Raw genomic sequence first — 26,873 nt, forward strand, 5'->3', positions numbered from 1 at the left:
CCGTTTAAACACCCTTCAATCAAGGATATAAGGGTGACAGGCTATAGATAGGCTTCAAAGTAGGCCGTATTTCAAACTATGCCCATATGAAACACACAGTACACACTACTGTATGCAGTGTTGGGGGTCACTCATTACAAAAGTAACATATTACATGTAATATATTACTTTTAGCAGTAACTCAGTAATATAACTTATTACTTATAGGATTTCAGTAATATTATACCAGTTACTTTGTCAAGTAACTCAAGTTACAAATTGAGTTATATTTTATTAAATCAAAGCACATATTTAAAAAAGATACAATAGTTTCCTAATCAAACTGTGTGTTTTTATGCAAATAACCACTATAGATGACAATAAAAGGAAAAGAATAACATTTAGAATTTTGGATTGTTTACAGTGCGACTTGAAGGCGTTTGAAATAATTTTTGGGGATGGTTCCAGGGCAGCGAGGCCATTCTGCTGCTGCTGTTGTTTTGGTAAAAGTAATGCGAAAGTAGTGTAATAGGTAACAAGTTACTTTACACAGACAGTCATATTGTAAAGTAACGTATTACTTTCAAATGAAAGTAACTAGTAATATGTAGTATATTACATTTTGAAAGTAACTTGCCCAACACTGACTGTATGTAACCGGTGAAATTCTGTGTTGTGTTGAAAGACCCAACGCCAGCATAGAAGGATTACCGCATGGGCAAACTGGACCCTGGAGGGAATGGGGGTCATTGGCCTTAAGATGTATTATTATCTTTTTATTTTTTGATCATGTTAGATGTAACATTATATAGCCTACGCCTACGTATAGAACAAAACACACCTAAAATGGCACTCATTTAATTAAATAGTTTATATATTTTATATAATTTCATTGCTGTGTGGTTGTGGGTTATACTATTGTGCGACCACACTCTGTGTGCTTGGGGAGGGCACACGCAATGCACATGTACTATTTGCGTGTGTAGGTAGGGGCCCATGGCAAGTTTGTGTCCAGGCCCTGTGGCCATGATAATCCATCCATGAAAGACAGGATATCTTTGGAGCTGACGTCCGTTTATTCTCTGATTTACATGAAATCAAAGAAAACAGATCCTCCAAGTGAAATTATGGAACACAGCAAGAGGAGCTCACTTCACCACAGGGCTGTGAGCTAAAAACAACAGTATAGCGCCACTCTTACAGTATACAGAAGGAGGCTACTACAAAACTCAATAGAAAATAAAACAGTCAACATAGCATGAAATAAAACACAAGAAATCCTCCCAAGTAAATGGCTCTCACAATTACACATAGACTTTACAAAATGTTTGGATATGGAAATTTGTTTTGAAGTCATAGAAATCCATTGGGAAAAATGTGTATGAACCCTGTGAGAAATACTTTACTTGTTTTATTAAAGTTCAGCATGGTCACTGACTGTGAATTGAGAAATACTGTAAGTTGAAAGCTCACTATCACTGTAATACTTGGGAAGCTGAATTTAAAGTTCAGTATTAATAAATGTGACCTTCTTTGTCTTAGATTTGGCTTTGTGTGTTATTGCAATATAAAACTACATATTATACACTTTATTCTGCTATATTCGGCTTAGCACACAGTGGCCTACAGTAGATCCTTAAATGTCTCTTTGTAGAGAATGGATTCTAGATTCGTGAATCGAGAATCAATGGAATTGAGAATCGATTCTAGATTCTTGAATCGAGAATCAATTCTGGAATCGGATCGTGACCCCAGGAATCGGAATCGGATCGTGGCTTTGCCGGATCAGAGCACCCCTACCCTCCAGCTCCCAATGAAATAATGAAATTAATTCAGGAAAAATGGGGGGATGTTACCTTAACTCTACTGTTTGTTAGCTAGCAGATGAGTTTGTTAAATATTAATAAGGGTCGATACATGGAAACCTATAAATTAACAGCTACATGCAGACTGTATGATGGTAGGGAAAACAAAAATATAATATGAATGATAAAACACTGAGTTGGATTTGTGATATGATACGGGTGGGAAAATGACACCCACCTTTCCCATAGGATAGGGAGAGGGGAGAGGTGAAGGGTGGCAGGATATTTATGGGACAGGAGTGCAGAACGTGGGGCTCTTATGTACGGTAGCCCAGAGGTGTCAAACTCATTTTAGTTCACGGGTCACATACGACCCAAGTTGGTCCGTATGTTTGACACCTCTCAGAATCAAAAGTATTCATCGTATACGCTATTTCAGCATGTTTATCTTTGTTGAGAAACTATTGAGAACGACAAACACCCACCAGTGTTCCAAACAAACACCAGTGTTCCATTTTAAGAATTCTGGATGACGTACAAAACATTACAATAAGCAGTAGCCTACAATTTGCACAAATTAGTGGCACTCTGAAATGGGCGACCATGTACGTTTTAAGTGGATGTACACAAAAAGCATGATTGAACAATTTCCACTGACTTCAGCCTGTGGAGGCAATCAGGAATGCTTCTTTTTCATGTTGGCCTATACCAAAGTTGTCCAGCAGAGTGTGGTAGGCTACAAACCAAGCCACTGAAACTTGATGAGCCAACTCTGCCAAAAGGATCTGCCACCATAGCTGCAGAGGAACCTGTAAGGAACTGTACTATTACAGGAGAACAAATGAGAACTTTTACATATTTAGGATTTACAAATGTGTAAGTTGTAGGGCAGGCTATTTGAATAAGTGTAACAGAAGCTCCAATCTTGATATAGCTTATTTGCTCTTTTTTCTTGAAAGCCAAGTTTGATGATTCCAAATTGAATCTTGAATCTGCAAGGTATGTTTTTATTACATTTAAGCACTTATGAAGTATTCATATTTAATTTGGTTAGTTAAAAGTTGGAGGTCTACTACAGCCCAACAGCCTATACTTTCAGTTCTCTTAAAGGAAAAACAATATTAGTAAGCGACTTGCTGTCATGACCATTAGGCTACTGCTGTGATTAGTTTTCTACAGTCACAACCTCATATGGATTAGATTAGAAAATAAAACAAATACTATTACCCAGGGATATACACACAATAAATGGATACAGACAGACAAACAAGAGTTTTTTCTCATTCTATAGTAGGATAGTAGGACTGCTGTTCCAAGTCCCTTCTAGGCTACTGGCAATTTTCTATAACACATTACACAAAATAGCCAGGAGGTGGCAATGTAATCATAATCAATGTGTGCATGCTTAATTAACGGTTAAAGAGATTATGGGATGCCAATCAAATTTATGAGCATTCCTTTACCAGCAGCAAGGGATGGTTTTGTATTTGGACAAACTTGCTTCATTACAAAGAATGTAAGACACCCATTTTACAGCATGCATCACATCTGTGTTTCTTATCTGTCAACCAAGCTGCTATGAGAACAATGGCCCCCTACTGATACAATAATGACAGATAAACATTTCCGCCTATACATAACTCATCTCTCAGTATACAAAGCAAATACTGACCAGTACCATTTGCATTGTATTTGTATAACAAATAAATCATAAAATAAAGACCTTAAACTTGTGCAGAATCCGTTGTGCTTTAATGTTTTAATGTAAAGGTACAACATTGGTGATAAATTATAAATGTGACATTTATGGCTTCACACATGTTAATTATTCTCCTCTATAGTTAACATCTAGGAAACAGGATATCAGTTTAATAAAAAATATATATATACTGTATATCCTGATTTCAACTTCCTCTATGCGTGTGATTTACTGCTCAATGATGGATATTTGTTTGTTTTATGTATGTTTGCTTGTTTTTTGTTTTGTTTGTTTGTTTGCTCGTTGGTTTTATAAAAGAACAAAATGCCGTAGTGTGTATGGAACACAGCTGGTATCAGTTTGTTCAACACACACACGCAGATAATTCAGAGAGTGTGAGGATCAAGCGGACCCGCTGAGGCGGTACTATGGGCACATCGTCCACTCTCTATAACTAAGGTATTGGCAGTAATAATCATGTAACAATAGCCTACACTTAATTCTCTAACAATGTCATTAAGAGTTGCTCAAAATAAAAAAAATCAGCTGAAGTAATTAACATAAGTTACTGGCAAGAGCCAGGCAGCAGGAGTGGAGAGCGAGCATGGCTGCCACTGAGATTTGCAATGGCTCTGGGAGTGAGAGGATGGAGGAACATCATCCCACATCGCTGCCGTCATCATCTGGACTTGGTTCTGGTCGACTCCTGAGAAGATAAAGAGCTCTGTCTATTGAACATGTCATGATGAGTAGCTAGTGTCCTAGTGTGGATCGTTGAACTTCATACTCACCACCATCAAATGGCCATTCTTGGCCCTGTAGACCATGCACTCCTGGCCGCTCTTGAAGTCAACAAAGCCCTCGAGGCCAGGCTTGATGTCGAATCGCACGCTGCAAAAGACAGTGCAACTTCTTAACAAGTCAAAAACTGTCAACATTTTTGCAGCAATTTTAAAATGGATTGAGGGGGATTCCGTTTTAAAGTTGATATCTACCTGCCCTGGACCACTTTGACACAGCTCTGCTTGTTGTTAGCCGCCCCATTCAGCTTGGTCAAGGCCTCAAACAGGTAGTCACACTGCAGAACCAGGTCCCCCTAAAAGAAGACATATTATTAGTCCTATTCATTGATTTGATTATTTCTTTTATTGAAATAAAGCCTCGTGTTTGTGATCTGATCGTGATTGTGGTGTTTTATTGGTGGGTTTTCTTCGGGTGCTTTTTCCTTGCATTTATAAATGACCTAAAATCAGTATGTTTGTGTTAACCTTGCATATACTCAAGGTAATTCTGCATTAGTTATATCGTAATAAAATAATGGAATTTTGAAAATTTATGGATGTAGATCTACAAAAGGATAGCAGCAAATGTATTGTGCTATCCTGATGTCAATGTTTTTTAGTGTAAGGCCGAGTCTTGCTTGTTTTAAAATCTAATTTTTTTTAAACTATCAATCATTCAACCAATCAATCAATTAGTCAAGCAGTCAGTCAGTCACTCAGTCGGTCAATGACTGCGACACATACGAATTTCATGACCATTTCTATAAATCCATATGCCTCTATGGACACTAGCATTTTGATAAATCAACCTTCTGCTTGATGTCATCACATGCCACATGGAGAATCAGGAAGTTGTCACTCAGGTTGCTGACCGACACACCTACGAAAATAGAGTCACCTTGAGAATCTGAAATAAACAACCTATGAATATGATAGCTATACTTTCCTGTGTGTGTGTGTGTAACTCTCACTACAAATAACAATGTTGATTCTATATTGCGGTTTACCTTTCAGAGAGTTGTAGGGCATCCGCTGCTTGATCTTGGCCTCTTCCACCAGGTAGACCGCTACCTGAGTGAAGATGAGCTGCCTCAGACGAGGCCTGAACCCGTTCCTGTCATACTTCACCACTGGGACACTGTACTGTGGGACAGACACACAGAGAGACAGGGTCACCACTGGGACACTGTACTGTGGGACAGACACACAGAGAGACAGCGTCACCACTGGGGCACTGTACTGTGGGACAGAGAGACAGGGTCACCACTGGGACACTGTACGATGGGACAGACACACAGAGAGACAGGGTCACCACTGGGACACTGTACTGTGGGACAGACACACCGAGAGACAGGGTCACCACTGGGACACTGTACTATGGGACAGACACACAGAGAGACAGTGTCACCACTGGGACACTGTACTGTGGGACAGACACACAGAGAGACAGGGTCACCACTGGGACACTGTACTATGGGACAGACACACAGAGAGACAGTGTCACCACTGGGACACTGTACTGTGGGACAGAGAGACAGGGTCACCACTGGGACACTGTACTGTGGGACAGAGAGACAGTGTCACCACTGGGACACTGTACTGTGGGACAGACACACAGAGAGACAGGGTCACCACTGGGACACTGTACTATGGGACAGACACACAGAGAGACAGTGTCACCACTGGGACACTGTACTGTGGGACAGAGAGACAGGGTCACCACTGGGACACTGTACTGTGGGACAGAGAGACAGGGTCACCACTGGGACACTGTACTATGGGACAGACACACAGAGAGACAGTGTCACCACTGGGACACTGTACTGTGGGACAGACACACAGAGAGACAGGGTCACCACTGGGACACTGTACTGTGGGACAGACACACAGAGAGACAGGGTCAAATAAGGGCAAAGATGCAAGTAAAGCTCTTTATACAGGACACAAGTAAGTGGTGGTGTTCGTTTACCTTGATGTGCTCATGCCGAATCGCCTGAAGAACTCTGATGTTTATGTCCTCCTCACCTAGATCAAATAACAGCAACTACTCAGAATATAGCTAGAATAATAGGAAATACATAATAGTTCTCACTTTTCACACAACACATGAGCAGTAACAATGGTCTCTCTTTTTTTTTTCATATTCCTTATATGAACAAAATATATTTGCAGTAATCTGGAATGGTTCTTATCACGAATTTGAGAAAACAAAATCACATATCTCAGTTTTTTTTTGCAGAGACCTTTAGAGGAAAGGAGCAGCTGCTTGAGCCCCCTCCACCCCACCTGCACCTGCTACCTTCTCAAATGGGGGTCCGGGGACCCCCAGGGGTCCTTGAGGGGGTTCCAGGGGCTCCCCAGCCAAAAGGGGGGTAATTTATTTTCGCTATAATTCCATTCATAAGTAACACAATCACTATTTTGGTCATGGGTTTTATTATACACTTTCCGTAACAAAACATCTAAAAGCATCAATCGTATTATCATATGGGAGACCGTGGGACAAAATCCTATCAAATGGGGGTCCGTGGTCTAAGTTTTGTCAGTTTAGGGGTCCCTCACGTGAAAAAATTTGAGAACCACTGCTGTAGAATTACTGTTGGCATTTTGCAGTCTCCCATAAGCCTAGTTTCCGCTGTAAGAATTGGAATATTCTGTTTAATCATGTTTATCAGGATGTTTGTGTTTATAAATGCACAAAAGCTATTATACTGTATATCAGGCGCGGACTGCATAATCGGGCACGTCGGGCAAATGCCCGGTGGCCTGGCCTGGCCTGGCCTGAAAAAAAATTAAAAAAAAATTGGTGCTCGCAGTCAGGCCACTCACTGAACAGCAGGCCAGGCGCCGCCTACTGGTTTACTAGTGGTTTTATTACTTTATTCAGGGTCAAAGTGGGTGCATCTCATTGTAAAATTGGACTCGGCCCAAATTGGGCTTCAAACGGCCCAAATTGGGCTTCAAACGGCCCAAATCTGGCTACAAACGACCCAAATTGGGCTTCAAACGGCCCAAATCTGGCTTCAAATGGCCCAAATTGGGCTTCAAACAGCCCAAATTGGGCTTCAAACGGCCCAAATTTTTCGCCGCCGCCCTTCGGACGCCAGCACGCGCGTCGGCCCGTATCGGCCTGGCCTGCTTGGTATCTAATGCCCGGCCTGAATTAGGATCCCAGTCCGCCCCTGCTGTATATACTATGTGTGCATGAAATCGCACTCAGTGAGAGGAAAAAGTTCTGCAATCTTACTTATCCTGGTGTCCATGAACGGTCTGCAGACACTGGAGGGGTAGTTCTCCTTCTTTCCTTTGAACATGGAGCTGGTCAGTAATTTCAGCTGAAGCTGTAGACAGGAAGTCACCATAAAAAAAGAAAGTATACTGCAAGTGTTGATACAGAGTATATAACATTGTGCGTGAAAGACCTTTGCATCATGCAGTACCTGTGCCTTCCTCTGTGGGGTGATGGTTTTAACGTACCGCCTTACCATGTGGCGAACGTAGAGCATCTGCAGGAGCTGGGAGGCCTACAAAAAGTAGCCTACATTATTGTATGGCTTGTTTTGATGTGAGGCCTTCAGGATATCGCCATTACCAACCAGTACCCAGCATGCATGTAGCAATAGATCAGCCAAAGTGGAACGGTACTTCCTGCTTCAGCACTGTACCAGAGATTTTCATCCGCCATTTATTTTCCCATAGACATTTTGTAAAAATGCTTATAGAAATAGTTGTACTTGTTCAAACCAAACGGTACAGATATATTTAGAAACAGGAGAGATCGCATAACATTTCACTCGGACCAAAACGTTAAAAAAATGCGGGTTTAAAGACAATATTTTTTCTATGTTTTGTTTTTTTTAGTTTTGGTCCGAGTGAAATGTTCTATGGTCTCTCCCAATTCTAAATATAGCTGAACCGTTTGGTTTGACCAAGTAAAACTCTTTTTAGACACATTTTACAAAATGTCTATGGGAAAATAAATTGCGGAAGAAAATCTCTGGTACAGTGCTGAAGCAGGAAGTGACGTTCACTTTGCCTCTCTATAGAATTAGAGGCTGTGAATTGTGAACATGTGCCACTCACCTCTTGCATTATAGGGGGAGGGGTTACCCAGGTGTTTTTGTCCAGGACTGTTTTGGGAAGGTGGTCCTTTAGCCGTGTGAGGTAGTTCTGCCTCACAAAACTCAGGTAGTCAGTGTTGTCACAGGAAGCCGGGTCATTTCTGGTCATGAAGCCTTTAATGAACCTGCAACATATCAACAGACAGACAGGTCACCTCGCAAAGTGGATCTTATTCGATTGTTCGGTGCCTCTATAGAGAGCCGCAGGAATGAGTCCGGAAGTATACTTCCGGGTTCGTGAGAGGAAATGTCTATGGGATTTAACATGGGGGGTTTCGCTTAAATGCATAAAATAAGGGCTGTGGTGAACAAAAGTTGATGGGAACGCGAATTTGGGTTCAGCATGATAATCTTCAGAAACGTGAATAAGTTTTATGACTTTTGGAACGTAAATGCATTTTTTTTAAACACGATTTTTAGAAAACGCTTCAAAAGACATAACAGTTATTCACGTTTGTGAAGAGTATCATGCTGAACCCAAATTCGCGTTCCCATAAACTTTTGTGAACCACAGACCTTATTTGATGCATTGAAGTGAAATCCCCATTCTAAAACCCCATAGACTTTTCCACTGAAGAACCAAATGGCGGCGATTTCTGGATAAAGCCTACAAGAAGTCATCCCAATCCCAGTACTCCATTCCAAACACCATCTCAATCCAATTTCACCATCAATCCCATCTCACTTACTTCTTTTTTCTTTTTCCCCCCGATTTTTTATCCCATTTTTATCCCCCATTAGTGCTAATTTTAATTTATTTATCCTGGTTGCTGCTCCACCCTCTGCTGATCTGGGGAGTGCCGAAACTGGCTCCATGCTTCCTCCGAGACATGGGCAGTTAGCCAGCCGCTTCTTTTCACCTGACAGGGGAAGCTTCACCGGTAGGACATAGCACATGGGAGGTTCACGCTATTCCAACCAGTTCCCCTCCCTCCGAACCCTAACGACCAGAGGAGGCACCACATTAGCAACCAGGATATTGCATGTTTTGGTGAGGGGTTCCTATATGAAGGAAACCCCCAGGGGGCACGGGGAGAACATGCAAACTCCACACAGAAAGGGCACGCATTCCTTCAGCGCTCACAGCGTCCCAGGTGGGAATCGAACCCAGGACCTTCGAGCTGTGAGGCTCACTTACTTCTTGATGACCTTGACAGCCCAAGCCCTCCTGTCCCGCTCCTTCCTCGCCTGCATACCTCTCCAGCAGTTCTCAATCTTGGTGGCTAATTAAATAACGAGAGGTAACAAAAAGTAACATCGTTTTGGTCAAAGTAGGGGAGACCTCAAACCTCCAAACCTCAATTCTCGCAATGAACGACCAAAACAACTCACCAGCTTCCCTCTGCTTCAGGAAGTCTCCCTTCACCCGGTAGCCTTTGTACTTTGCCTGAATCCTTGTCGCTGTGACAATGACAGTCAACCATTCATCCACAGAAGTTTGATTTGACTCATTGTGCTATCATCACCACAGCTACACTTTTAGACCAAGAACCCACCTAGCTCGTGTTTGCAGACCTCAAAGGCGTCTTCTGTAGCAAACAGAGTTTTCGGGTGACGGATGAAGATTTTCGTCCTTGAGGGAAGGAGGAAACGGTGAGAACCTCCCTGTGTCTGTTTTCCAGGTAAACCATCGCCAGCCAATTAGCACCTGCTTACCTGCCCATCTTGTATTCATCAGGTTTAAAGCCCAGGTGTTTGACCAGGCACAACACACCTTCTGCCGGAGTACCTTTCCAGTGGGGCCAGGTGTCTGGACACAGAGGCTTATACCTGAGGAAGAGGAGGAAACACACACACACGCGCACATGCACGTGCACACACACACACACACACACACACACACACACACACACACACACACACACACACACACGCATGCACGCACACACAGATGGGGGACAGCTGTTGACCATGTAGTCTAACAACCAGGAAATAAAAGCAGGAAAAAAACAAAAACACAAATGTAGGTGGTCATGGCAAAAAAGCTACTTAAAACATGTCAAATATCTGCGTTGATTAAACTAGAGTAACTTAATCGGCTGCTTGTGGATGAAGACGAGAGCAGTGAAGCAAGCTGTGTGGTTAGTGTGGTTGTTGCACCTCTGGAGGAAGAGCTCGTATCTGCGGCGGTAAACAAAGCCGGCGCGCCTGACCCTCAGGTGCTCCATCAGCCCCAGGTACTTCACCTGATGTCTCACCAACACATCGTCGAAGCGCCCTGCAGGAGGCGCCAGGTCAACACACGTCAGGTTATATTACGCACTAGGAACGAAGCGGCACATTCAAGACCACATCCGGGGTCAAAAGAGGTCTGCTGTAAAGCTACAGTATGTTCTGGCTGAGTGTAGGCTGAACATGTATGAGGTACGGTTGGGCTTCAAAAGCATTTTATCCAATTTTAATCAGTATTGAATCTGCTTATCCAATCCAAATTCTTTCCAATCCTTTATTGAACCTTTTTGTTACATCATTTGTTGGGGAAAATGATCATCAACACCAGCAAAACACTAGTCCCGCTGGCCAGCCTCCTCTCCCTTCCGTCCGAGGAGTCTGGCACCGCAGGTCTCCATAACTGGGATAAACCCTCCCCTGTTCTACTCTGCTCTCCCATTGGAGCGACTGTTTCGGTGGCAGCCGGATGTCCGCTCCCGGCTTATTACAAGCTCTGTCATTGGCTCCGACCATGTCAATCAGAGCGGCTTCCGCTCCCTCCTCCCTGTGTGTCGCTGTAAATAGTGCCCTGCCGCCGCAGTGAAAACAACAACGCTAACTAGCTAGCAAGCTAACGGCAGAAACCTACATGCTAGCTCGTTGCTACACGCTGAAAACGGCAAGTTGGATTGTTTTAAACTATTTTCCAAGGGCACTGCCGCTAAGCGCCGCCCATCGCAATCCCACTATGGAGACCTGCGGCACCAGACTCCTCGGACGGAAGGGAGAGGAGGCTGGCCAGCGAGACTAGCAAAACACTAATGAGGGTTTCCAACTTCCATGATTGGAATTTGGAAACCCTCATTAGTGTTTTGCTTGCACCTGTGATTATTCTGCCTTTTCGACACAAAATGCCCCCCGTGAAAAGGGTCTATAAGTGTTCATTCAACTTGGGTATTACTCGAACAAATCTGGGTGTTTTGTTAAGTTGGAACCGGGTAACAGAACCCAACCCTACATACAGGTAGAACACAGTATGTTATTAAACAAGTGTTTTCATTGAAGAGGTGTTTTTTGGGGGGGACACATAGTCTCACCTGGCTGCTTGCCTTCATTGGGTTTGATGCAGCGGACATACCAGGCCTCTTTAGACATGAGGATCTCCGTCAGGCCCACCAGGCTGGCCTTAAACTGAGTGACGACCTGAAGAGTTACACAACATATGGGTCGTTATTGTTTTGTATAGGGGTTTTGTTATGAGCAAATCATGGTCATTGAGCATTTGCTATCTTAATGTTTTCTTACTGTTTCAGGTCTCTTCTTGCTGTCTGGCTCAGTAGAAGGAAAGCAGTGTTTGATGATGGCATTCTTGGACTGACGCATGACCTTCAGGAGAACAAGTATCCAAATTGTTAACCATCTATACACTTAGTAACAATGTAATATGATATAAAGGCAAGAATATTATAGTGTTGATATTTTCATTATTTTTTTGTTTGTTTTTTATTTCAATTTCAGTTGACTTATTTATTTATCAAAAAAATCAAAACCTCCTCAACTTAAATTTTTGACTGCTTGGTTATATAATGTTCAGATGAAACACAGATTCAACAGCATTCTAAACCATTCTCAAACCATTTAGCTCAAAATAATCCTGTAGTATTATAGTTAGCATTTAGGAAAATAGCCCGAAACCCCCCTCCCCACCCAAAACTCATTCTCTTTTTACCCTGCACACAATCCAAAAGATTGAAACAAACAAACAAAACAAACACACATTGTTCCCCTTTAAAGTCCAATCAAAGCAATATTGACCAATCAGCTCCTCTATAATTGGACAGTTACCTAATAATTGGACAGTTATAATTGGACACTTACCTCTTTCAAATTTCTATACAAGGGATCATTGTTTTTGTCCATGAAGCCTGGGGGGACGACGGGGGATTGAGTTTAGAGAGCCAAAAATAACTTCACAACACTGAAATAGAGAAAGTTAATAGACGTATAGAAAAAGGTAGTTATAAATGTATCATATATATATGTATCAGGTCCTAGTGATGTATTAGAGTAGAGGTTGTATGTGAGGAAACAATGAGACAAAATTGAAAAAAGGTGGTTGTCATGGAATATCAATGTGGAATTCATCTCTCACCAACCACACAGTATGTCACCTCCCCAGCATAGTGCAGCAGGCGGAAGTCTCCCCTGTCCAGTGTTTTCCTGGTCTTTTGATCTGCAAGTTTATGTCTGAAGGAAGGGGAGAGATAGAGGATACTGGATAACGCTTTAGAATACAGCCTGTAATTACAGGGTAAGTACAGGGCCACTTACAGGGTAACAAAGTCTGAATTTATGATATAAAAAAGGTAACAAATCGAGGACTTGTAAAGAACGTATACCTATTTTTGTAACTACCGGGTACCTATTCTGTTGTTACAGATGTTACAGATAGGTATGACCTATGAGAAATAATCTTCATTTAAGTTTTTGGGAGGAATTAAAAGATAATTTATATATAGTTATTTTCGGGTTAGCTACCTATTGTTTTAATGACTGTGTAAAGGCAGGACCCGCAGTGGACGGCACGTCGGACAGTTATGGTTATGCACTGCAGTGGATGGGGTTTCAGAACCTTGGAGAGTACCCAAGCCTGCAGAACTGGTCACCGGCTGGGCAGTTTGTACCAATTATAGTCTATTATTACATGATGTGTGCACCAGACTGACATAGAACCTACATAGAATTCCATGAGGAGTTAAAAGAGAACGTTTACTGTAGTTTCTTTTTTTTTTACTAACCATGTAAGTAGGAGGGAATTAACATTCCTTTAGAATACAGCCCATGCCCCTGTAGTTACCCTGTATATATAGTTAAAGAATAACTAGAGTATAAGTTCTCCTAAATTGAAATGAAATTTAAATTATTATACGTACCCCGTACCCAGAATAGGTACATGGCAGTTACAAAAATAGCTACAGTAGCTCTTTATCAGGAAAAGGCAATGTAAGAAAAGAAAAAAAGAAAAGAAAAGAAAAAAAAAGTGTATGTATGTACAGTAAGTGTGTATATGTGTATGTACTGTATATGTACATACGTATGTGTATATATTATATACTTTGTTTATTTTGTTTGTATATTGAGGTACAGCCGGATGTTATGTTTATATATAATTTGGTGTGATAGTGTCTTGTAATCCCATGTGGGATGGGCCAGAAATGGCATGACACGGAAATAAAAACTAACTAACTAACTAACTAACTACAGTATAACAACAGAATAGATACCCAGTTACAAAAATAGATACTTTATAAGTCCGGGTAGGAACAAAATCAGGGTAACAAAATCAAAATACAAAATAACAAAATCAGGGTAACAAAATCAGATGTTGTTACCCTGCACTTACCCTCAGTAGTAGCCTCTGTAAGTTACCCTGTAATGTTGCGGGCTGTATTCTAAAGCATTACCGGATACTGTTCTACCATGTGGCAGAGCTACTTATTGGCATGGTCTCATCTTTTATGCGATCCTGTTCCTCCACCTCGCACACAGCGTTCGGACGGCAAGACGGAAGTGTCAAACTCACGTGAGGAAATGAGGGTGACCACCCATCTTTTCCTCCATCTTTTCCAGGAGGGTGAGATCTGTGGCCTCTCCGGGACGCAAACATTCCTCATCCTATGGGAAAGGACAGGACAGAATTCAGCCTATCAGTGTTTTTTCTGCTGAGTATTTTTGGTCTTTCTGCCTGGTGATCACTCAGTCGTGTCTTTACCAAGGTAGAGATGATGCCTCTGTGTTTCTCCTCCACCAGGTCACAGATGATCTTGTTGTTGAAGTATGGCACTGTTTCCCACTGAGCATGATAGTTAATAGATAATAGATAGTTAATAGATAGTTAATAAATAATCGAAATCATGGATTATGTTGTGGGTTTTATGTCGATTTAGCCTCTTTTTGTATTGCTTTACAAGTTTAGCTTTACATGCTAATAGCATTCTGAGTCACAAATGTTGTGCGGATGTGAGGAGAGATATAGTGTGTCTTAAGAGGAGTGTTTACTTCGATCCCTTCCATCTCGTACTCCTCCTGCTCTGACTTGAGGGTCAGCTGGATGAAGAGCTGCTGGAGCTTCTCGTTGCAGTAGTTGATGCAAAACTGCTCAAAGCTAAAATAGATGATAAGACCAATGTCATCATCAGGGTCTCCATATCACACATTCACTGTTGAAGGCAGCCCCTCCACGTCGACGGTGCATGCTCTCACCTGTTCACTTGGAAAACCTCGAATCCGTAGATGTCCAGCAGGCCAATCACGGTTTTCCTGGAGGAATCCTACATAAAAGACACAGATAAGGTGCGTCCTTCCTCACTTGTTTGTATCTGTGCAGAGAAAGTCTGCTATCGACTGATTGATTGGGCAGGACTAGATCAAGTTGGTTGTTAAATCTTGTGGTTTACTCGCCTTGTTAGCTAAGGACTCGTTAACCTTGTTGACCAGCCAGTTGAAAGTCCGGCCATAGATGGCTTTGGCTAGTGCGTTGCGGGCATATACTGCATGGTCCACACTGAAAGGGGTGTACACCTAGACAGCAGAACAAGATGGAAACATTTGAATTCCAGAAGGTCTTTATTATGACCATTTCAAAGCATACACTATTCCACAGAAAGACCTTCCACATGAAACACACACTTAAAAACCTGTCCACCCAGGTAATTTTTTTTTTTTTTTTTAATAGACAGAAAAACTGCAATAATTACATGTTATTCATATTTAAAATTTCAACATTAACTCACTTCAACAAAGAAGAAGAAGTAGAACAGAAGACAAGACAGAAAAGTAAAAGTTGAGACTATGAATGAAGCAAAAGTAGTTTACGTCACCTCATCTGTTTTGGCTTCAATCTTCCTGTGGGTTAAGCCCTGTTGTAGCACCTGAGTGGGAATGCCGAGCAGCTGTGAAACAAAACCAGACAGGTAACACCATGTAACACCTCTGAAACAAAACCAGACAGGTAACACCATGTGTAACACTTCTGAAGACTGCCTTAAGAAAGAGAAAGGCTTTTTAATGATTTACGACTTGCTCGTGTCAGTCTGACCTTTGACAGCCAGTGCATCTCCGGGTTGTTGTTGAGAATGGCATATCCTCGAAGATCTGCATCAAACGTGATGTTCCCCAAGTGCAGCACACTGGCGATAATTCCAAACAGGTTCTTCATTTGGAAAGAAATGACCGGGAAAACCGTACGTTGTTTTATATAAATATACTTTTGCCCAATTCACACAATATCTAACCCTATTTCTGTAAGTGGCATCGTCTATGACTATCTCAGTGTTTCCCCTAGGGGGCCAGAGGGGCAAGAAGAAACGATCCAATAGAGAGGCAAAGTGAACGTCACTTCCTACTTCAGCACTGTACCAGAGATTTTCTTCCGCAATTTATTTTCCCATAGACATTTCGTAAAATGCTTGTAAAAATAGTTGTACTTGGTCAAACCAAACGGCTCGACCATAGAACATTTCACTCAGTCCAAAACTTTTAAAAAACATCTTTCTTTAAACCTGCATTTTTTTTTAACGTTTTGGTCCGAGTGAAATGTTATGCGATCTCTCCTGTTTCTAAATATATCTGTACCGTTTGGTTTGAGCAAGTAAAACTATTTTTATAAGCATTTTACGAAATGTCTATGGGAAAATAAATGGTGGATGAAAATCTCTGGTACAGTGCTGAAGCAGGAAGTGACGTTGACTTTGGCTCTATCAAAACGCAGAGAGGGTCAACAGAACTAATGGATGTGTCAGGCTGAGGCTATGTAGGTTGTTGCTTTCAGCTCACTTCTCAGAGGAGAGAAATTAGCACGACAGCAAAACACAACACTGAGCTGAAATGAAACGGGTGCACATAAATTAGGCAAAATAACATAAATAAACATATTTTGATTCTTTCATACATATACTACCTCACCTCTTTATCACTCTCTGAAAACTCGATGACAGAGAGCGCTTTCCACACCGTCTTCCAGTCACTTTTATCGTTGATAGAGCTCACTTTGGCACAATCTCCCTGCAGGAAACAGGAACAGGAAGTGTAAGGAACAAAAAACAACATGGTGATTAGTGACTCCAATCTAAACGGTAGTTCCTGGTAAGGCACCGGGTCAAAGGGGTTTAGCTTCACCGGGTAAATCATGAAGTGCCTTCTTCTCTGACCTGTACCAGGTAACTGTACTTCTGGCAGTTCCTCTCCAGGCCGAGCCAACGGAGCAGATCTTCCTCTCCTCCTTCCACCAGCTGGTAAAATATGTGGAAGTTTCTTTCCCCGTGGTTCTGATGGACAACGCGAGACTTCTCCAGCAGGTAGTTGAGGATGTGTCCGCCAACCGCTCCACCCTGAGAGAGAAAGGGCATCATAACCTGTCTTCTCACTGCATTGATGTGTTACATAATTATCCTGACATTTAAATGATGTGCTGAGGTGATTTTAGTCCACCTTGTGGTCAAACTGGATGTCCATGTACTTTCCAAAGCGGCTTGAGTTGTCATTCTTCAGGGTTTTGGCATTTCCGAAAGCCTGGCAGAGGTAAGAAGGCCGTCAAGTGCCTGAGATTGATTTCATGTGGTCCTCTACCATCATGGTAATCATCAACCATCCTGAAAAAGACACTGACCTCAAGCACCGGGTTCGACAGAACCAGTCGGTCTCGGACGTTGTTCAGCAGTTTGGTACTGGGGCAGCTCACGGCGTAGTATTGCAGGATCTTCTTGGAGGCCTCGGTCTTGCCGGACCCGCTCTCCCCGGAGATCAGGATGAAGTGGTTGTTGACCTCAGACACCATGGTGCGGAAGACGTTGTCTGCCAGGGCGTAACTGACAAGTACAGTGATTGGTTAAATTCAGCCCCTTTATCGTCTGACCAGAACATCTCACATGCTTTTACTTCTACTGCTTAAAACGACTGTAACGTCCATTCCTCCTCTAAGTCACATGACCGCACCTCCACTGTTCACAAAGCTACTTTTTGATCAGAAGAAGAGATGTGAACACTGGACCCTTTAATGGAACATCCAAGCAATGTTTGGTATATGGAAGTTAAGTTTATATCACTCATGGACAAGTTAGTGTCCATTAGTAACATAACGGCTATTACTTTTAAATATTTTTACTCGCAGCTGGAAGTGAGCGCGAAAATTTCGCAATGTCACATTTTCTGTATCTGCGCATTCCAATGCACCATTGAAGCTATAGCATGATGATTTGAGTGAACTATTCAAACCCAATGCGCCAATTGTGCACCAATTTATATAAATTCTCTGTATTTCAGCATGAGATATTTGATCATTTTGAAAACCTTGGGACATTTAATTTAAGGATTTAAAATAAGGTTCTGTGGGTTTGAACAACGCTTGGCTATAAAATGTGTTTGTAATGCATGCGTGCTCGGCAGGTAGAAGGGTGAAATTGTTATGTACAATTTTAATAGTTCCAATATACAGTACATAATAACAGAATATACAGTACATAATAACAGAACGGTCTTACATGTGAGGTGGCAGCTCGAAAAAGTTGACACCCATGTATGTATCCATGTGCTTCTTGTGGTACATGTCCAGTTCTTTGTATGGATTGACCGACACCAGGAGAGTCCCGATATAGGTCTGTAGAGAAAGACAAGGAAAGGAAGCTACTCTCTGACCTTCTCTGACATTTTCTTTCAAAGATAAAAAAACAGACAAGAAAAGAAGGCCATGAGTGGTGTGTGGGGCAGTGATACTCAACTCGCGGCCCGGGGGGCAGATACGGCCCACGACAGGGTGCAGACCCTCCAGCTAAATTGTCAAAATACGGCCGTCTCCTTGCCACCCAGGCATTTATATGTAGGCCTACTTAACTAACCCTAACCCTAACTAACTTAACTTAACCTAACTAACTAACTATCCTGTGTGCGCAAAATTGTGAGACTAAACTTTTATTTTTATTTTTTTATTTTTTTATTAGTTCATTTGGCAGGGATATAATACAAAAAACATTCAACCCCATAGGGGAAGAGATGCTTTGCAACAGATTTAGCCATAGGCTACTTTCCATCTGGAGTCCCTGAAACTCCGGCTGACACCCCAAAAACCTACAATCCGCAAGTTGAGTATCCCTGGTGTGTGGGGGCATCACTGCATTTCTAAGTTATGTTCCTCTTATCGAAAGCAGTAAGGACGGTTCATCACTTGTCATTTGCCTTTTTCACTTCCCACCCAACGAACAACTCACCCATTTTGTGTCTAAAAGGTAGGAAGTAACACAAGTGCAAACAGAACATTAATGAGGGTTTCCAACTTCCAATCTATTTAGGCCGTTCCAGTGCCGGGGGGGGGGGGGGGGGGCATCGTTAAGGTTTTTGCTGGCACCTGTGTTACTTCCCGCCTCTTAGACACAAAATGGGTGGGAAGTGAAAAAGGCTAAACGTGAGGTCAGACAGAGCAGTGACCTTTCGAGTGCTCGCTAATGTATGTCAAAGTACAGGAGCTGCTGTTTCAGTCGTACTGTACCGCCGCCAGATTCAGGAGATGGGGAAACACTGGATCAGGTCCTCGTCGGGGTCAAAGGTTGAAAACGCGCTCCTTAATTAGAGACGAGAGAGAACGAGAGCAAGCCGGGTACTAGCCTAGGTAAACCCAGCCCCCACGTGACCTGCTCTCTCAGTTCCCAGTCACTACCTTGTGACTGTAAGCAGGGTGAGCCTGAGAGCAGGTCACTGGGGGCTGGGTTTACCCAGGCTAGCCGGGTACACCCCGCTCAGGAGACGAGAGAGAACGAGAGCGAGCCCGGGTACACCCCGCTCAGAGAGAACGAGAGCGAGCCCGGGTACACCCCGCTCAGGAAAGACTCACGTAAATGAGATTCTCCTGGAAGCGCTTCCTCAGGTTGTCCAGGAAGGCACTCTCACTGGTGTAGTTATCCAGCAGAACAAAGTCCTGGATGCCCACGCGCTCCCGGGCCTCCATGTTCCGCAGGATCCGGTTACACCGCACGTCCAGGCTCTGTGCCCAAGCAGGAACACAGTCAGTGATATCATGCACCAGGACACAAGATCTCACAGCACGACCAAGTACCTGTACGACAAGCGACCAGAAGTATAGCTACATCTGATGATGACTTGATTATGCAATTTGATGGCTCGATCTGGTGATACAAGTTCTGCTCAGGGAAAATTGTATATCTACTATATTATAGATACATCTCTGCTATTCTGACGACCGACGGAATGACCTTTGACCTTTCCCTTCGTGTGTTGATTTCCTTAGACTTATCTGTTTTTGGTTGAGGCTGTCACCGCTTGGGAACACACACACGCACACACACGCACACACACACACACACACACACACACACACACACACACACACACACACACACACACACACACACACACACACACACACACACACACACACACACACACACACACACACACACACACACACACACACACACTCATTTCCTCCCCATTTGTCCCCCTATCTGTGACTTCCAGTCTGAACACTTGGTGGCCTTGGCTGCATCCTCTGAACTCGTGATGAATCTAATTTCAGACATTACTATCTAATCAGCTTTGTTTTTCTTCTTAGAGATGAATTGCATTTGTTTTTTTCTTTCCTTTTGACAACAAGGCAAAGCCCAAATCACACCTACTCTGTATCTCCAAAATCCCTCTCTTTATGTGACAGTTACCTGCAGGCCTCAAAGAAACTATGACATCAAATATGAACTTTAACGAGTGAATCAATTAACATAAAGGATGTGTTGTGCTGTCTAAGACGTGACTGAATATGTGCCAGCAGGCAAAATGGTCAAACTCGATGCACTTTAATTACGGTGCTATGACAAGAGAGACGCTCGTTATTATGCTTCAATAGGTTGGCTGGCAGTGCTGTCATGTTGGCCTCTCTGCTGTCACCACAGCCCTCTGTCTGTCACGCTCACTGACACTCTGCTTTTCCAGGTCTTCCCCAACAGACATTTACAGTGAGACGACACACACTAACATATATCCCTATCATATATACTGTACCTAATCCTATATCCTATCATATATATCTTCTTATCTTTTTATCATATTATGATAAAAAGATAAGAACATATATTTTATATATATACATATATATAGATTACTTATCATAATCAATACATACATACATACATAAATTCATTCATTCATTCATTCATTCATACATACATACATACATACATACATACATACATACATACATACATACATACACACACACACACACACACACACACACACATACATTCATTAATACATACATTCATTCATACATACATACATACATAAATACATACATACATACATACATACATACATACATACATACATTCAATTATTCATTCATACATACATACATACATACATACATTCATACATACATACATAAATAAATACATACATTCATACATACATACATACATTCATACATACATACATACATACATACATACATACATTCATACATACATACATACATAAATACATACATTCATACATACATACATACATACATACATACATACATACATGCATACATACATACATACAGTACATCATCGTAACAGCTCTATGTTACAGTAAATCATCGAAACAGCTCCATGTTATTGTCACTATGTCTGTCCATTATGTCTCACTTGTTTATCATCTATGTTACTCCCTGTTTGTTTTGTTTGTAATGCTATTTCACCAATAAATGAATAAAAGCCAGTTCCCTACCGTGCAGATTCCTGCTGTGTGCCTCAGTGCCTTTTCTCAACTCAACATATGCTTTTACTGTATTGTAGGAACAGGAAACAGAGTGGCAGGAAACACTGACATATTACAGCCTCCATTTCCCCCAATACAGGAAGCCATCAATAATGTAGTGTGTGCAACAAAGGAAGCAAATCTCAAATCTCAAGTATGTATCCGTGTGTGTGTATGTGTGTGTGTGTGTGTGTGTGTGTGGGTGTGGGTGTGTGTGTGTGTGTGAGAGAGAAAGAGAGAGAGAGAGAGTGACAGTGTCTGTGCGTGGCTGCATGCGTTGTCGTCTGTGTGTGTACGGAGAGGTTAAAGGTTGGTTGAGCACACAACAGACAGGTGTATGATTGTGTCTATCCTCTTCTCGTCATTTATATAAAGTTTCTGCTTGTCCCAAACACATTTCATCAAATCGCTTTTCATCATATATATATATATAGTCCTGCTCAGTAAAAAACTCCACGTCATTACCCCACTGAATACTGAACTGCTTTCAACCAAAATCACAGACACAGGAAAGAGCTCCACAAGGCTGGAAGATAGGCCAAGGGCAAACTGTGTATAAGGTACTTCATCACTTCTTCTGTTGTTACCTTATTGCGTGCCTTATGTAATGTCCCATAGGGGAAAAGACAGAGGACAATCTTTTGACAACCCACGCGCGCGCAATCCCACCCCCCACCCCCACCCCCTCACACACACACACACACATACACTTAAAAAATCTACAGCAAATGTAACCGAGGTGAATCAGCGCTGATTCCTCGTGAGTCCAGTGTGGTAGCGAGTGGTTTGGTTAAACCCACTCCACCAGTATAAAGGCACGTTAATCAGCTCCGCCAAGGGAGCTAGCTCTCTTGGTGGAGTGGTTAACTTGTCAGACTCCCAAGCCGAAGGTCGGTGGTTCGTATCCACTCCTGGGCAAGCCCTTAACATGAGTTGCTCCAAGTACCCATCTACACAACACCGTTACACAAAGATACTATGATAATACAAAAGACAATACTAGTGTAGAGATATTCAATGGACAATAAATCTGTATGTTAGGCTACCATCTTAAAGACAAACTTCACAAACTTCTGCTGGCAAAATAAAAACGGGGTCATCCCTATGTTCCCCGGGTCCTATGTTCCCCGTTTTTGTGGGACCGGGGAACATAGAACCCCGCTATGTTCCCTGGGAGAGGTTAGGTTTTGGGTTAGGGTCTGGGGGAGGTTAAGTTTAGGCGTGGGGGGTGGGAGAGGTTAGGTTTTGGGTTAGGGTCTGGGGGAGGTTAGGTTTAGGGTTAGTGAAAAACGGGGAATATAGAACCCGGGGAACATAGAACCCGGGGAACATAGACATGATCCCATAAAAACTGATGAAGGCACCGCTCAACTAAATGACCACAATCAGACTGTGTTTAGTTGAACAGAATATTCCAGCTAGACGGGAGGAGAAGTCTTTTGTTTTGATGCTCCTCATGCAAACTTCCAGATAATCTAAGATCTGCATTCAGTTTGCAATCTTTTTTTTTTGTGTGTGTGTGGTTGAGAGCTGTGAGAGAACTGCTCTCAGCGAGACCCCGCCTGTATAAATAAATGTAAGCGAGCGTCAGGCTTGCGCATAGACCTTGACAGTAGAAAATAACAAGACGGAGGCAGACTGCCTCTTCTACCTTCTTTGAATGCACCATCTACAGTCTGTCTGTGCTTCACGTCCACAGAACCTGGTCAGAGGAAGTTGGGTGGAAAAAAAGGAAGTTTGATGGAATTCGACCAATGACCCATGTAAACAAAACCGAGGCAGGTGATTATATCCTTTGGGAACTATTATGGACTCTAGTCTCTCAAGCCAGACTGTCTCTACATTTTGCGAATGCAGCTTAGACAGTCTGTAATTCACGCCCACAGAACATGGACACAGGAAGTTGGGGGGGGGGAAGCTTCATACCGATGCAGGTGATTGGAGATAAGAGCGCCTAAAGGCGGGACATCCGGGATATCCCCCTATCATCGTTCATTATTTCCCCCCAGTTTCCCTTTCCGTTTTGAACAACTTTTCCCTACTAAAAGTACAGACGTTTAGGCGGAAGCATTTGGAAATTGCGAGAGCCAACTGTCTGTTTTAAGAGACTAATTGGACTCTGATTGGACTAAAGAGCGGACGTCTTTAGGCGGGACATCCATGTTTTAGTCCAATCAGGGTCCATTTATTTATGTATTGGGGGGTTTTGATGTCGAGGCTCAGCATGTATTGGGGGTTTTGGTGTCGAGTCTCAGCATGTAGTATTGGGGGTTTTGGTGTCGAGTCTCAGCATGTATTGGTTTTTTTTGTGTCAAGGCTTAGCATGTATTGGGGGTTTTGGTGTCAAGACTTAGCATGTATTGGGGGTTTTGGTGTTGAGGCTCAGCATGTATTGGGGTTTTTGGTGTCGAGGCTCAGCATGTATTGGGGGTTTTGGTGTCGAGTCTCAGCATGTATTGGGGGTTTTGATGTCGATGGCTCAGCATGTATTAGGGGTGTCAAAAATAATCGATTATAAGATGCATCGAGATGCGGACCTGCACGATTCTGCATCGATTCACAAATGTCAAAAATCGATTATTAAAAAAAAAAAAAAAAAAAAAATGATATAATCAAATAAAATATAATGGAAGTACATGCAGTTGTTTATTTTAATTATGGATCATAATACAATGCAATTCTAAATGCACTTTTATTTTAAAAGTAGCCACACAGTGAGAAAAAAGAAAGTGAGAAAAAAAATCATGTATTCGGGAAAAGAAGTGATGCATCGATTTAAGATGCATCGAGATGCATCGATAATCGTTATCGAATCGAATCGTAGCCCTCTGAATCGTAATCGAATCGAATCGTGAGGCCAGTGAAGATTCACAGCCTATTGGGGGTTTTGGTGTCGAGGCTCAGCATGTATTGGGGGTTTTGGTGTCGAGGCTCAGCATGTATTGGGGGTTTTGTTGTCGAGGCTCAGCATGTTTTGCAGCAAATGGAAAGAGCCAGCAGGAGCAGCCAGCACCTGGCCCGTGTGGGACGTTGTGTGCCCTGCCCTGCCCTGGCATGGCACAGAGCGCAGGGCAGAGATTTCCTTTCAGAGGGAATCTGACCTCACTGGGCAGGTCGGAAAACAACACTATGCTGTAATGGGATGGACAATTTGGCTGGAGCACAGGAATAGGGGATAACAGAAAATGAGGGGTGACTTTTTGGCAACAGTGGCGCCTATTTTTAGACAGAAGATACTGAGACTATGACGTCTAGAGAAGGAGGAGGTGGAGAGAAAGCAGGCCAGGTACAGTTATAGTAACAGATAAACAATGGTTGGATATCAACTTACAGTCATGTGTATGTTGAATGCATACAAACATGTAAAAACGAGCAACCCGACATCAAAATTTGATGTCGGGCTATAAGGCGGAACAGGAAAGTCTATCTGACCCGGAGGAGACCATCACCCGGGAGGGCACTCCTTTGTGGGGCAGGATCCTGTTACGCAGCCACAAAGTGGCAGTTAGACTCCTGAAAGAGATAGCACTCCTCATGGCTGACTGACTGACAACACACATCGCCCAGGGCAACACACGTTTGGGGGGCTCCAGGTGTCTAGAGAAACCTGACCACTGCCGGTCTCATCATCTCATCATCATACAGTCCAGTCCAGTCCAGTACAGTACAGTCCAGTACAGTACAGTCCAGTCCAGTATAGTACAGTACAGTACAGTCCAGTCCAATCCAGTACAGTCCAGTCCAGTCTAGTACAGTATACAGTACAGTCTAGTCCAGTCCAGTCCAGTATAGTATAGTACAGTCCAGTACAGTCCAGTCCAGTCCAGTATAGTATAGTACAGTACAGTCCAGTCCAGTACAGTCCAGTCCAGTCCAGTTACAGTGCTGTACAGTACAGTGCTCTACGGAATGTGCCTCCTCTGTTGCTAAAGTTATAGCGAACACACATTCAAGAATTCACTAAAAATTTACTAAAAGTCACAAAAATTGTCTTAAACACGATCTGTAAGTATAATCTGAAGTAGGCTAGAGTTATAAGGAAAGCACAATAGAACAATACAATTAATTAAATTACACCCAAATAGAGCTGAACACACGTCATGGCGTTACCTCTTTCGTCTCCAAAGCCCTGTGAGCCATGGCTCAATCAGTCTCGTGATAAATCCAAACTCTTTTGAAGCACAGATCCTCGATCAGGTGCACAATACCAACAGACAGACACAGCCCTGCTTTAGTAGCCAAGCGGTTCTCCCATGTTAGACCCTCTTCGACTTAGCAACAGATATTTTCCCCCCCTAAGACTGTCACTGCACTAACTGTCACCACCGTAACCCTCTCCGCTGCCGGACGTTATCGGCGCCGGTCTGTGATTCAAGCTCTTGCTCTGATCGGAGCAGCAGCAGGCCCGGTACCGAGGCCCGGCGGGACGGAAGGCTGAAGAGGAGGAGGAGGGTGGCACTGACCGCTGTCCCTGCATCGTACGTAAATGAGACAGTAATGAACCATCTGGCTCTGGAAGCACTGCACTGGTCAATCATTCATGAGACCCAGGCAGCAATTGCTCATCACCTGAGTGTCCCAACAGCCACACTTAAGGAAGTGTGTGTGTGCGTGCGTGTGTGTGGGTGTGCGTACGTGCGTGTGTGTGTGTGTGTGCGTACGTACGTGCGTGTGTGTGTAATACAAGGATGTTGCAACTCTACCCTCCCAGAGACCCCTCCTCACCCTCCTCCCCACAAAATTACAGCGCAGGTATTCGATTACTGATCTTTGATTAGGCAGATGCATTTCTCGCTAATTACAAAGCGCTCGTTAGAGCCGCCACAGTCAGACCTGTTGTTGGGGAAATAAACCATTGCAAATTCAGTAGCCTACTACTACACATCGAGAGCAGCTGTCATCACAATAGACCCTTTTCGCGGGGGGGGCATTTTGTGTCGAAAAGGCAGGATAAACACAGGTGCAAGCAAAACACTAATGAGGGTTTCCAAATTCCAATCATGGAAGTTGGAAACCCTCATTAGTGTTTTGCTTGCACCTGTGTTTACCCTGCCTTTTTGACACAAAATGGCCCCCGTGAAAAGGGCCCATCATCTCATTTCATCATCATCTCTTACTGTTATCATTCTGCTGGTGCCATCTTCCAACACAGAGCAGCTTTAAAACGAAGTCTTTCTTTTTGCTATTCAAGTGATGTGTCTATAATGTGAAAGAGATCAATTAGATAGATCACTTTATATGATCACAACATATTCTAATAAACGTTTGCATTTGATCAAAAGTAGCACCACGATGCAAATGTTGGCACTCTTGGCACTTTTACCTTGTTTCCTGTAGTTCAAATGATTGCCGTTTGTGAGCGACTTGACTTGCGGGCAGCGTAACCTTGCCCTCTCGTTGAGTCTGTTTAAAATTTAAACTTGAGCATCCTGTCTAAGCATCAACAAAGGCATCTTCCATTACTGACTTAAGATTGACTGAAAGACGCGTGACACAAGAGAGGTCACGCTGGAAAAATTTAACATGATGC

The 26,873-nt window shown here is 42.8% G+C and overlaps 1 protein-coding gene across 1 annotated transcript; it reads right to left on the bottom strand.

Annotated features, from left to right (window-relative positions):
• Window positions 1–4,162: 4,162 nt before the first annotated feature.
• Window positions 4,163–25,483, bottom strand: myo1hb (myosin IHb; the record flags this gene model as incomplete). The annotated part of the gene is made up of 32 exons (XM_083657660.1): window positions 4,163–4,189; window positions 4,275–4,374; window positions 4,479–4,579; window positions 5,075–5,145; window positions 5,273–5,408; window positions 6,235–6,290; window positions 7,513–7,606; window positions 7,706–7,789; window positions 8,349–8,511; window positions 9,525–9,609; window positions 9,719–9,787; window positions 9,883–9,959; window positions 10,043–10,156; window positions 10,487–10,604; window positions 11,635–11,740; window positions 11,843–11,923; window positions 12,416–12,462; window positions 12,690–12,784; window positions 14,121–14,212; window positions 14,310–14,390; window positions 14,597–14,702; window positions 14,801–14,868; window positions 14,999–15,118; window positions 15,418–15,489; window positions 15,636–15,749; window positions 16,502–16,600; window positions 16,747–16,926; window positions 17,027–17,107; window positions 17,205–17,403; window positions 18,076–18,191; window positions 19,419–19,568; window positions 25,454–25,483. The coding sequence occupies 32 exons, from the start codon at window positions 25,481–25,483 to the stop codon at window positions 4,163–4,165; spliced, it is 3,132 nt and encodes a 1,043-aa protein (XP_083513786.1).
• Window positions 25,484–26,873: the final 1,390 nt, after the last annotated feature.

This window comes from Poromitra crassiceps, assembly GCF_964638095.1.
Source record: "Poromitra crassiceps genome assembly, chromosome: 21".
Lineage (NCBI taxonomy): Eukaryota > Metazoa > Chordata > Actinopteri > Beryciformes > Melamphaidae > Poromitra > Poromitra crassiceps.